At 42.4% G+C, this 13,944-nt stretch overlaps 1 protein-coding gene across 5 annotated transcripts in view; it reads right to left on the reverse strand.

Annotated features, from left to right (window-relative positions):
* The window catches only part of ROCK2 (Rho associated coiled-coil containing protein kinase 2), a 179,335-nt gene extending 172,625 nt beyond the window's left edge, over nucleotides 1-6,710 (reverse strand). For all 5 annotated transcript variants that reach the window (XM_088444609.1, XM_088444608.1, XM_088444605.1 and 2 more), the window contains exon 1: nucleotides 5,710-6,710. In XM_088444609.1, coding sequence (XP_088300735.1) covers nucleotides 5,710-5,808 — 99 coding nt within the window. In that variant the 5' untranslated portion in view covers nucleotides 5,809-6,710. The remainder of the gene's footprint in view (nucleotides 1-5,709) is intronic.
* Between the last annotated feature and the right edge of the window lie 7,234 nt (nucleotides 6,711-13,944).

A 13,944-nucleotide genomic window follows, 5' to 3' on the forward strand; every position in this document is an offset into this window, starting at 1 on the left:
TTAAAGATTAATGTGCTAAACGGACACTTAATTATGTGCGGTCACTGTAATAGAATGTGTGTGTGTTGCACGTGCAACTCCAAAAATGGGGGGAGGGGGTTTCAATTGCGCAAGATGGCCACAAAGTGTCTCCGGAACAGATAGGATAAGTTTTGGGGTCGGTATTTTCGGAGCCCGTAGAGGTGCACAGGACAATTAGAGAAGACTGTGTACCGCAATAGACTGTAATGTGCATAGCTGGACATCACTGTGATGTCCAGCAAGACATTACTCTGAATTTACCACCCCCCAATTCTCCACTAATACATGCGTGTGTGCTTTAGTGATGAAAAGCAGATTTTTTTAAAAGCTCATGACTACACTGTGTCCTGATGTGACCGGATACAGGTAAGCATGGCACTGTGGTTATGTGTGCTTGCAACATCATTGGCCCTGCAGATGTGTAGGAGTCCACCAATCAACAGTGCACTTTTGCAGAACAAGTCTAACAAGCAGACCCTCTAACTGTGGCCTACCATCGATGTCCACCGTTTCCAGCATCCTGTGCCACCCCAATCAGCATCCGCAACACAATATACCAGTTTATGCAATACATCTCACACAGGGCGTTAGCGATGTGGTACATCCCCGCCTGTCTTCAGGTACATACCGCGGTAATGAACCGTGGTATGTACCAAGAATATCGCAAAGGGACAGCTCTCCTTTGCGATGCTGCTGGGCAGAGGGGACTTCCGTGTTTAACAACCAGAAGTCCCTCTTGCGCCCTTCTGAGCATGCAAGGGAGAGGGTCCCGATAAGAAGCACATAGGCTTATACTGGGTAACGCCAATACCCATCGGAACGAAGCCCCGGAATGCATCGCATTCAGGTGCTTAGTACATTTGCATAAGCGGAAAGCGATAAAACCTCCAAAAACTACATTTTCAGTGGTTTTACAGCTTTTGTACGTTCAGTACATCCCGCTGATAGAATGGCTACTCATCTGTCCCATTGCGTTTCCCCACTGCAGTATTAGGACAATATTATTTGGGCAAGAAATGTGCATTGTATCTTTATTATGCTGATCCTACAAATAGTTTTTGTAGAGGGTTTTCTGCATGCAGTTACATCATACTCTGTCTGCAAGGACTGTGGCAATAAGCTACAACTGCCATTACATCCAATAGCAACACTAAACACAATGGGGCGATTCAATTGTTTTTATCGCGCTCGATCTCCCGTCTAAAGTGACGGGAGATCGGGGAGAGCAATATTCAACTGTTTTGGCAGCCATGCCTTATTGCGCACCAATAGATTAAAGGAGTTACACACTCTGTTTTACTGTTTGATGTCAACAGAATTTCTTCATAGTTTCACAAGTGCAAAATTACAGCACACACACACACATACGGTTATACACACGACAAGTAGTACCGGCTAAGAATCATGTATTTACATTAGAACACCACAGAGTTTAGTGAAGAGCCACCGGCATGGAGATAAACAGGATAAATGACAACTAAGTACAGAGAAAGTGTAATACACAAGTATTCTTTCAGATTTATTTTACTTCTAAGTGATATGAGTGGTTCCTAATAAATGCATAGGTCACTATCATGAAGCCAAAGCAACAATATGGCTGCCCCCATAGTGTATACATTGCACTGAAAGACTGAAGTGACATATTATTTATGAATGAATATTAATTTATACATCACCAGCATATTCTGGTGCACTTTACAATTGGGAACTTAATTAACTTTTTACATAAAAACTTACAATGGCTCATTATGTCCGAAAAATGCATTACTGTCCGAAAGTCACTGCCACATTTTCATGCCAAAAGGGTGGATTCAACTAACATTACTAAATGTAAAGAACATCAGTGGGAATTCAATTGTTTGTGATGCCCATAGCCCCTGTCTAAATTGTCCGGGAGCTAATGGTTTTCACTTATCGCAGATTTCTGCTCGAGCCCTCTTGTGATGCAAACAGAACTCCATGATAAAAATAGGGCATTTTGGGTGCCAGGATAAGCGATGGACGCCCCAAAAACAATTGAATATTATCAGTCACTTTAGACAGGAGCTGAGGACATGATAAAACAATTGAATTCCCCCCTGTGGGGCTGATTCAATTACGCGCCTTGTGATATCGCAGGGCAGGATTTCACAGTTATTCTATTCAGCACGCTGTTAGCCCAACAGGGTGTGAGCAAAAATCTGACTAAAGTGCCAGGCACGAGGATATTTGCCGACTTAGCTCAGTACTTTAGACGGAGAACGCCGGTTCTAGCAACTAAACACCCAGGTTAAGTTGCGAGAACCGGCATTCTCTGACATTAAGTTGTAACTTCCCGACGCTATCAACAGCGCACTTAATTGAATCGCCCTTATGTTTTCAAGGGGTGTACTGGATATAGACAAACAAACAGGTATGTCCCACATCAAAGGTCAGCGCCACCAGTTTTGACATCCCCAGCACAAATGAAATGAATGGGGTATACATTTTCCTCCCTCAGATGAGAAGAAGATACTTCTAAATTGTTAACACATTCAGGTTAACGCTTGATTGCTCCATAGTAGAGTATTTAGCCAACAATGCAAATTAGGTCAGGACATGGATTTGCAACATTGACCTCATGGGTCTGTAGCATTTAATGCTAAAAAGGACAATGATAGTTAATTGGTCACTGCACGGAAGATCCTTTTGAACTCATTCTTGTGAACCTAGTAGAGTGAAACAGCGAGGGAAGTACTTGTAAGGAATATTCCAGGCCTGGATAAGAGGAAACAGAAAGTCCTTAGATGAAGCAGATCAGGCAGCTGTGACAAGAAGTGAAGTGTTATCCGTGCCGATTGGGATAGGAGGGAGGAGGAGGAGGAGAACCCTGGGAAAAGATTTGGGGGCAGAGGAAGTTGGCTCACAGCTCCTCCATAGACACAATCTTGGCAGGCGCAGACGTTTTTACTGTCGGCCTGTGACACATTGCTAACGGCTGATGCAGACCCATCATATTTAAAATGCACAACAGATATACTCACACAGGGGAAAATGCACAAGAGAGGATCAGTGGATTGTTATATAGTCAGGGAAAAAATATTCATCTCGCACTTTCCATTTTCATTTGGGAGGGGGGGGATATGCCTCAGCACATCACTTTGTAAAGAGCTGGCACATTAGGATCAAAATGTACTTATGCTATTGTCATAGGTGTCAATCTCCCTCCTACAGTCTCTCTCATACCCTGACAAGAGAGCATTTAGCAAATTGCTTCAATTAAACAGGATTTTCTGAATAACTTTCCAACATTTTACTTAAGTGTTTTTGAACTAAACTTAAACAAATGTTAACGGGGTCTGTACAAAACTTGCAGAATACATTTTAAATATACAGCTTTCAATTAGAGCCCAACGTGTTGCAGATCTCTTCTGCTACAAAGAGGTGGAAGCCCCCTTTAGTAATCACCTGTGCATCCCATCTGGAAGCTAGCAGAAGGAAAGAAGAATAATAATAATATTCGGTATGGTGCTTGTGTCACCTCGGGTACTAAGTGCCTGAGCTGGGCACATCCCATTAGAACATAACGGAATAAGGATCAAATAGAGGTTGGACAATCATAAGACTTGTCTGCAAAGATGCATCTAAGAAAATGTCAGCACTATTCCCACAAAGTCAAAAGGGGGGATGCCAACTACTGGTGATGAGCTGCCGGGCATTAATGCCCAGCTGCACACGTATGAGCCAATCACGGTAGCCCCTACACCACAAGTTTACCAGTGCACCTCTACGGGAGGGCAGAGGCAAAACTTGGGATGTAGATGGATGCAACTTGCAAATTCCGGAAAGGTAAATTGCATCCATCACACTGAACTGAACACCCCTTCCTCAAAAGTACAAATTATTAATTTGATTTCTCGCGCTCTCTCCCTACACATACACACACTGTAGACACCTTTGAATGTCTGGAGACACTTAGGGGTATATTTACTAAAGTGCGGGTTTTAGAAGCGGAGATGTTGCCCCTAGCAACCAGAGTGTGCTTATCATTCACCTAGTACCTTCTATAAGATAATAGCTAGAATCTGATTGGTTGCTATGGGCAACAGCTCCACCTCTAAAATCCCGCACTTTAGTAAATTTACCCCTTAGTTTTCCTTATGAGTAGGCTGGCAAGGAATGCCAAATCTATGGACGGTATTCAATTGTTAAAGTGCGCCCGATCTCCCGTCTAAAGTGACGGGAAGTCGCGGGGCGCTATTTAATTGTTGCTGTTTTTTGTGCTGATCACGCCCAAAGCGGTAGGGTTTAGCCACGTAAAATGGCTACCCCCGACCAAAGTGCTGGGCGCGATCGCGAAAAGTGCTGTTTGGGGGCCCCCCACAGGTCACCTGTTTGCCCATTTCAGCTCGCACCCCCCTGGGGCTGCGAGCTGGAATAGTGCGCTGGCAGCTGATCGCGCCCGACAGGAGCAACAATTTAATAGCTCCTGTCTGGCGCGTAAAGGGGCAAAACAATTGAATGCCGCCCCATGAGCGCACCAAAAATAAAAAATAAAAAGTTTACTGGTAAGCAACTGCAACCTGAATCATCCTGGCACTCTTCTCTCATTCACACACTGTAAAAATAACTGTGTGGTAAGGGCACAAGACTGGAGACCACAAAGCTTGTCTAAATGTCACAGTCATCCCTTCTAGTGATTGATCCAGACAAATGACTGATTCCTCCACACACCCAACACACAAAAATAAAACGTTGGGCACCAGCTTAGAGACAACTGCGCCAGGCAAGATGTTCCGAGAGAAAGAAAAGAAAAAACACAGAAAAAGTGAAAACAGTTGTCAATCTGATGCCAATATGTAGGAACTGAAAGCACTAGGCTCATATTCCATTACTGCAAGAGTAATACAATAACCTCTATTTGAAAACTCTCCAGTAGCAAATGGCTTACATATAATAAATAGTGGGCCCCCAAGGCCTAATTAGAACAGATATTTTTATGCATAACTATTTTGTACGCTTTGCTCTGCGGGATTACATTATATGTTTCTTTTCCAATGCTATCTTCCACCGCACTCGATAACTGAAGCAGACTTTTGTACCCAAGTTCCTTTAGTTAGATTAAACCTGCTAAAGGACTGAACCTTGACAGTTATTAAATAGTATTTATTCACTCCACAGATAGAAAAAAAAAAAGTAGCTGTTTCATTTGCATAAGGCACTGTTGCAGGAAGTTCGATCATACTCAGGTCAGGCATGTTGAGTTATATAGCACAGAATGAGACTCTCCTATGGAACTTCTATCCAGAATTTAAGCACAAGATAACAGTACATTACTTATTTTATTGACAGTTATTTATATAGTGCACACATATTCCGCAGCGCTTTACAGAGAACATTTCAGTGATTCACATCCGTCCCTGCCCCAGTGGAGCTTACAATCTATTTCCTACCACACAGATACACACTAGGGATATTTTTTTAATCAGAAGCCAGTATGTTTTTGGAGTGTGGGAGGAAACCGGAGCACCCGGAGGAAACCCACGGGCAAGCATGAGGAGAAAGTACAAACTCCACACAAACAGAGCAGTGCATAAGTGGTGATAAGATATGAATCGTGGACATGCTTCATCTGCTGACCACGTATTAACCAGGAACACACCAGGCCATGACATTTGACAGATGCTTGTGTGACACCTATGTGCCACCGAAACCATAACACTGACTTACCAGCAAACTCTCTATGTTGATAGGTGAGCGTGGGTTTCTCAGTATGGACTCCAGCTTCTGCTGCCGGGTGATCATACAATGTCCTGGTGAGGTGGTCATCTTTGCAAGCACCAAGTCCTCTCCTGGCGGTTCTAAATGATTTAAAATATACCTTTTATCCTTCTCTAAGAATCCCACCTGGATGAGCAGAAGCCACCTTCACCCCTGGGTATGGACTGGGGGTAGGAAGTCTCTATGTAAGAAATGCAGTCTCAGAAGAGTGATAAGTTAATGTATCTATCTATATTTAAATAGTTCCACAAAGGGCCTCTAATGAATGTGCACACAGAGAGCTGGCATAGAGGACCTTCCATAGAACATGCCACTTAAAATGTACCCTCTATAGTAAACCAGGCAGGGAAACTTCCCATCCAAGGGTGATCTCTCCATAAGGAGGGAAGGATCTGAGTGCTAGATGGCGGCAAGGGAGTGCTGACTCCCCGGGTGCATAATCAGGCTGGGTCCTTGTACATCCAGGGGGTCCAGGGGTAGTTCCCAGGCGCTGAGTCCCGGCGCCTCCCTGCAGCCAGATCCGGGTGGTGTGCAGGGAGGGAGGGTAGGGGTTCCTGGGGCCCCGGGGTGGCTGCTCAGGGGGTCCCTGCGCTGGGAGAGGTCGGTCCAGGCAACCCCCAACTCTGCAGGGCAGGAAAAAAGTAACAGAGACTCTGCTGGAACTTCTCGCCCCTTCCTCTGCTGTTGCCTGTGCTGGAGGCGCCTCTTCTGCCCCCTCCTCTTCCTCCTCCAGGGGCTGGATCTGCTGCCGCTCTGCTGTGCGCTCCCCCCCGCCCGGCCGGCGCTGCTGTGCGTGCGGCGTGCGCTTTCTCTGCGCCCTTACAGGACTGCTGGGGCTATTTCCCCCACTCCCTCCTGTCACTTCCTACCTGCCCTCTCCAGGGGCAGTTATGTGTGGTGTTACCGCCGCTACCTCCTCCTGCAGGCAGTGTGATCAGTGACACAGAGCCGGCCTCCTGCAGGCAGCACAGGCCCTCCTCTTCCTGGAGCACACATCGCTCTGCTGCTGCTGCTGCTCACACACACCCATTGCCATAGCTCACTCACTCATCCCCTAACATTACCCCTCCAGCCTGTAACCCGGGGCCCATCCACTGGGGCCCAAATAAAGGCATCCTCCCCTATACTACATGCCATGTATCATTTAGCTGCTATGTGCCGCCTGCTATTATCCCCATAAACATATTGGCGCTATAATAAGCTATAGTAATATCCACCTAACCTCCCCACACACACACATGTATAATCTGTTATTATACTAATATACCTATGTCACACCTAGCTGCTAAGCCCCATCTATTCTTATCCCCATACATGTATGCATGACGCATCGCATTCGGGATACGAAGCATTCCGCCGGTCTTAGCATGCCTGCCGGCGTTGGTGACGCCGGTATCCATGATGATCACCGCAAAGGTAAGAGCGGCCCTTTGCGATGGAGGAACTTCCAGGTTTATGACCCAGAAGCCCCTCCGGTGTCCTTCTACGCATGCGCAAAAGGACGCACGCACCGCGGGGGTGCCGGGAAGAATCCGATTGGATCCCTCTATCAGCACTCTGCAGAGAGAAGCCCATAGACTTCTATGGGTAATGCAATTAGGAAGATCTCATCGTACTCAGGGGCTTGGTGCATATGAGAAATGCGGTCAAGCCCGTATTTTTGGGGGGGTTTACCGCATTTCTCTCCTTCCAGTATCTCGCCCCCTCATTGTTACTATTCAGTGAGAGGGAAACTTGAGATGTACACTAATGCTGCTGCTGCCCCGAAATTATTGAGAAACACTTGCTTCCCTTGCCACCACTCCCCGTTACATCCCCCAAATGTTCCCTGTCAATAATAATTAGTGGTCATAGTGTACAACTCTGAAACAGTCACTATATACTGACGCAGGGCGATTAGGAAATGTGTGGCTTAGTTAGACATTGTTCTAGCTGCTTTGCATTACGCTTAGTACCCAGCATTCATCTGAGAATACCAGATGCTGTGACATTTTACGCAGATGCTTGGATTTGCAAAGCCGCTGGTAGGCGTCTAAATCCATCTCACGGTGTCTGCGACATTGGCAAATTTTTGCATAGGAGCTGCGTATACATTCGCAGTAATGGCGGCATCAGCGTTCAACTGAATTAGAGTCATTTGTTTTTATCACTTTAAAATACATGCTAAATAAACAATAATGCAAAAATAAATAATGAGCTAACTCTTTTGTCTATTTCTGAATGTATTGTATTCAATATTGCAATAACTTCACCCAGTGTGAACATTAGAGAAAATGCTTCTGTTTCTTAGATGGTGCTTTATCCCCTCAGGCATGCAAAAGATTTTTCCGAGTGCTTCACCCACATGTTGGCGTCAGTGCGGGCAGGAAATATACAGGGATCTCTTCTCTTTGACAAGCAGACCATCAGCTTATCTTTAATTTCGCAAATATTCAGATGCCTCGTTCAAACGTATTTTATCCTCCGACGAAGCTTCTGGATACCCCCAAATTCGCTGAACGATTAATCCGGAATGTTTTAAATGCCACTAAATCCTAAATTACAGCTTGTTGTAAGAGGGTAGGTATCTCCATCCACTCCTGGAGATAATGTGGTTCCTTTATGACATGGAACAGATTTCAAATATTATTGCTAATACCCCGGTAAAGTCTTAATTTTGTGACATTCTTTTTCCAATTTTTAATGTGTTTCGCACACCTACTGTATGTGTTTTTATATATATATATATATATATATATATATATATATATGGGTGTATATATACAATCAGGTCCATAAATATTGGGACATTGACAGAATTTTCATATTTTGGCCTCTATTCACCACCACAATGGCTTTGAAATGAAACAAACAAGATGTGCTTTAACTGCAGACTTTCAGATTTAATTTGAGGGTAATTACATCCAAATCAGGTGAACGGTGTAGGAATTACAACGGTTTCTATATGTGCCTCCCACTTTTTAAGGGGCCAAAAGTAATGGGACTATCAACTCAAAAGCTATTTCATGGAAAGGTGTGGGCTATTCCCTCGTTATTTCATTATCAATTAAGCAGGTAAAAGGTCTGGAGTCGATTCTAGGTGTGATATTTGGAATCAGTTGCTGTTGACTCTCAATATGAGATCCAAAGAGCTGTCATTATCAGTGAAGCAAGCCATCATTAGGCTGAAAAATTAAAACAAACCCATCAGAGAGATAGCAAAAACATTAGATGTGGCCAAATCAACTGTCTGGAACATTTTTAAAAACAAAGAATGCACCAGAGAGCTCAGCAACACCAAAAGACCTGGAAGACCACGGAAAACAATTGTGGTGGATGAAAGAAGAATTATTTCCCTGGTGAAGAAAAACCCATTCACAACAGTTGGCCAAATCAAGAACACTCTCCAGGAGGTAGGTGTATATGTGTCAAAGTCAACAATCAAGAGTAGACTTCACAAGAGTGAATATAGAGGGTTCACCACAAGATGTAAACCATTGGTGAGCCTCAAAAACAGGAAGACCAGAATAGAGTTTGCCAAACAACATCTAAAAAAGCCATTACAGTTCTGGAACAACATCCTATGGACAGATGGGACAAAGATCAACTTGTACCAGATTGATGGGAAGAGAAGAGTATGGAGAAGGAAAGGAACTGCTCATGATCCAAAACATACCACCTCATCAGTAAAGCATGGTGGTGGTAGTGTCATGGCGTGGGCATGTATGGCTGCCAATGGAACTGGTTCCCTTGTATTTATTGATGATGTGACTGCTGACAAAAGCAGCAGAATGAATTCTGAAGTGTTTCGGGCAATATTTTATGCTCATATTCAGTCAAATGCTTCAGAACTTATTGGACGGCACTTCACAGTGCAGATGGACAATGACCCGAAGTATACTGCAAAAGCAACCAAAGAGTTTTTTAAGGCTAAAAAGTGGAATGTTATGCAATGGCCAAGTCAATCCCCTGACCTGAATCCGATTGAGCATGCATTTCACTTGATGAAGACAAAACTGAAGGGAAAATGCCCCAAGAACAAGCAGGAACTGAAGACATTTGCAGAAGAGGCCTGGCAGAGCATCACCAGGGATGAAACCCAGCATCTGGTGATGTCTATGCGTTCCAGACTTCAGGCTGTAATTGCCTGCAAAGGATTTGCAACAAAGTATTAAAAAGTGAAAGTTAGATTTAGGATTGTTCAGTTTGTCCCATTACTTTTGGCCCCTTAAAAAGTGGGAGGCACATATAGAAACCGTTGTAATTCCTACACAGTTCACCTGATTTGGATGTAATTACCCTCAAATTAAATCTGAAAGTCTGCAGTTAAAGCACATCTTGTTTGTTTCATTTCAAAGCCATTGTGGTGGTGAATAGAGGACAATATATGAAAATTCTGTCAATGTCCCAATATTTATGCACCTGACTGTATATATACACCACAAACTGCTGTAGCAACATAGTAGGAACAGCATAACAAATATATATAATTTTAATATCGACATTTACTCAATGTAAAAGTGCAATCATACAAATCTCTTCTTTTTTTTTTTTCGAATAACTTTTCAATTAATAAAGAGATTTGTTTATAACTATGTTCGAAATTTCAGGGAGTTATATTTTATCTAAAAAATTGCCACAAAGATTCAACAGAGCAATAACTTTCACAGATGTGCAGTCTTGGATCAACTTGGACTATGCTGGAATGTTACACAAGAACTAAATAAATGTAAAGTGGAAGTAAACTTCAAAACAAATGACATACTGTATGTGAGTGAGCTATACACCTCTATATCGGTCTACCTGGGTGTGGTATGTTAGGTTAATAGTTCTCATGTTGACATACATAAGGTTGAATGTCGACATTCTTAGCATGTCTACATGGATGACATGATAAAATGTCGACCCAACATCCCCGGTGGTCCAGCGGTCACATACCTAGTCCTGGCGACAGCGCCACCAGCGTTGTCTTTTGGATCCCAGTTCCGGCACAGATATGTGACTGAGTGGCATTCCGGTAAGTGTTTTCCCCTTATACCTAACCCTAATTCCTACAACTAACATTCAGCCTGTCGACACTAAATGTCAACATGGTCACAATGACGACAATGCAGCTTTGAGGTCTGTTTAACACTAACCCTAATGTCGCCATTTCACTATATTGTCAAGTCATATGTCGACATGTTAACCATGCACGTCACTACTTTTCTTCCTTCAGGAGCATGAAACAGAATAGGAGAGCGCTCCAATGTGAGGTAATTATAGTCAAAAAGTGGAAGAACTCATATCTCCAAAACTGGTAAAACCTTCCAATAGGAATAAAACCGCATATGTCATAATCAAATAATAGACCCTTTAATGTGGAGGAAACAAAAAAGCGAATATGGCATGATGATCAGTAGAAATGTCCCCAGGACTTTGTTTGGTCAAATGCTCCCACATGATGGAAATAGGGTCTCCCTGAAGAGTAGACATAGCAAACACCTCCTGTCAATGCGTTTCAGTTCTCCAGAAACCTTTTTCAAGACATACTGAGGTGTTTGCTGGGTCCAATTATAATCCCACCCCCTGTTCATCCCATTGGCCGGAAGTGGCAGGATCAATCAGTGACAGAATTTTAATTTCTGCCAATATACAAATACAAAATGACAATCCAACATACATACATACATACATACTGTGATATAGTCGGGATAGGAGTCCCTCTCCTGGGGTAGATGGACACCTCCTTACACACAGCAGCCAGGAAACAGCACACCAGTCCAGGGTTTTCGTGCAAGCTGGTCAGAACCAGTTTTTATTGTGCAATATAAATCACAAAATAAACAAAACATAAAAATAAATCCTAGCCCGTCTGGGCACAGGTTATTCCCTCTCTACAAGTGGCAGGGCCTACTGCCTTACCACAAACACAGCAGTTTCAAATATCACAGTGTCTCTGAACAAACCTCAGTGTCTGTTCTCCCCAGGGTATGCGAGACACTGAACCAAAACCTTAACACAGCTTATATGAACCACTTGCAGGTGCAACTACTAATCAGCCTGCTCTCAGACTGAAAGGCTCAACACCTGGAATGGCCTGTGGATGGAGCCCTCTCTTCTCACATCCACACCCCCAGGACCCATTATCCGGATTTTACCAAAAGCCGGCACTCTAATCTGTTTGGCAGAACAGACTTTTCCTGGGGATTTAAAACACATATGATAGGAATCTGGGACACACATATATGCCATCCCAGACTTCTCCAGTGCTTCTATCACAATACATATAAATAAATGTTTAAAAATGTCAATCTTATTGTTTCAGAGAAAAAAATATATTGCGCCGTTGAAATAATTGCATAGGAACTTCCTCCTCCGTCACATGACCCGACTTTGTTTATAGGAGTTATCACAGCAATTCTTTCCCTAATCTCACACATTTGTGAGTCAGGTGATTGTTGGTGATTGGTGATCTAAGTAATATTTCTACAATAGCTCCAAAAGGAAATATCACAATGACTGCATGCTCAATGAACCTCAGACTATACGAAAAGCATATACCATTGAAACATATTTATAATATGTAAAATAATCGCGCAAATATTAAGTAAAAGTATAGAGCATTCAAGAAACCACATTAGCTCAAAGTACTTATCTAGGCCATGTGGGATAAGTGCTTTTCACCTATAGATTATTATATTCATTTCATATTTAGCTATCCTAATATCCATATAATTGCACTGCAGTGTTTTATAATACATTGGATCCCACAAAAGTACTTAATTCCTGACGTAGAGCTATTGTGAATTTCCTTAAAATGTAGTGATAGTTCTATACCTTTTTTTTTTAATATCTCTTAAATGTTCCCCTATACGTACTTTAGGGATCTCGTTGTTCTCCCTATATAAAATTTGTCGCAAGTGCCTTTGATAGCATACACAACATGCTTTGTATTACAATTTATAAAATCTTTAATTGTAATATCTCTGTTATTTATATTAATATTTTCAATCTTTTTGGAACCATCACTTTTGATTTGTCTACAATCTTGGCAAACTCCACACCTAGAAAAGCCTTTGGAAGTAATAGTCACAGGGTTAGGTGTTAGGGGAAGTGCACTTGAGACCAATTTAGAGTTTACATTGGGGATTTTATGAGGGCTGATTGAAAAGTAATGAGACTGATTTTTTTTATTCAGAATCAGATGACTCCACAGGATCTGAACATCCTAACATAACTAAAGTGAGAGTTTTTAGAAGTGGATATGTTGCCCATAGCAACCAATCAGATTCTAGCTATTATCTTCTAGAAGGTGCTATATAAATGTTAAGTAGAAACTGATATTTACTAAAGTGTAGGTTTTTAGAAGTGGAGATGTTGCCCATAGCAACCAATCAGTTTCTACTTAATAGGGTATATTTTTAGGAAATAACAGAGGGGTGTCTAGTCAAACGTGGGTGTGTCCCACCGTTTTGTAGGCGTGTCACAGCCGGCGACGGCGTCTTTGTACACAGCTTCACTGGCCCCAACGGCTTACTTCCGCCGGACATTCTGAGCAGTCAAAATTTCAATGTGTGACCGATGTTGCCTCTATATACGCAAGCGATGGAAAGGAGACGCCACCGATGAATGTCTCTGCGACGGGATTGCCGCCCACCTCTGAATCATTCCGTATATCTCATATTTGTCTTTCTTTCATCTATCGCTCTCATATTTATCATTAATCTCATATGTATGTATCACATATTTGTTTTACTGCTATCTAAATAAGTAAAATAGGAGCACATTAAATATTTTATTATAGACTTTCTGCTTATAACACTGTTCCTAGATGGCCTTATTAGCTATTCACAAATGTACATTATATACAGAAATCACTCCAGTCCATTTATATATCGCATGCAACTCTTATAGACAACCCCCAATCACCATGAAGTCAAATAATTATATCAAAGTATTTTATTCAAAATTAAATTGAATATTATCAAAAACATCTAAATACATATTTGGTCCTACACATGTAGTATAATACTGTTCAGTTATGGAAGATACAATTCAGTACCACAGGCAACATTTTCCCATTCAACATTGTTCCTTTTCTACTCTGACTTGTGTGTTTGTTTTACTTTATATTGTTCCTTTCTCTTACTTCCTTTTCCTCTGCTTCCTCCCCATGTATATCAATGTAGTAAAGTAGTATTAAAGCAAAGTAGTCATATCATA

Source organism: Taudactylus pleione, unplaced genomic scaffold (assembly GCF_031769625.1).
Source record: "Taudactylus pleione unplaced genomic scaffold, aTauple2 ptg000367l, whole genome shotgun sequence".
NCBI classification, from domain to species: Eukaryota; Metazoa; Chordata; class Amphibia; order Anura; family Myobatrachidae; genus Taudactylus; species Taudactylus pleione.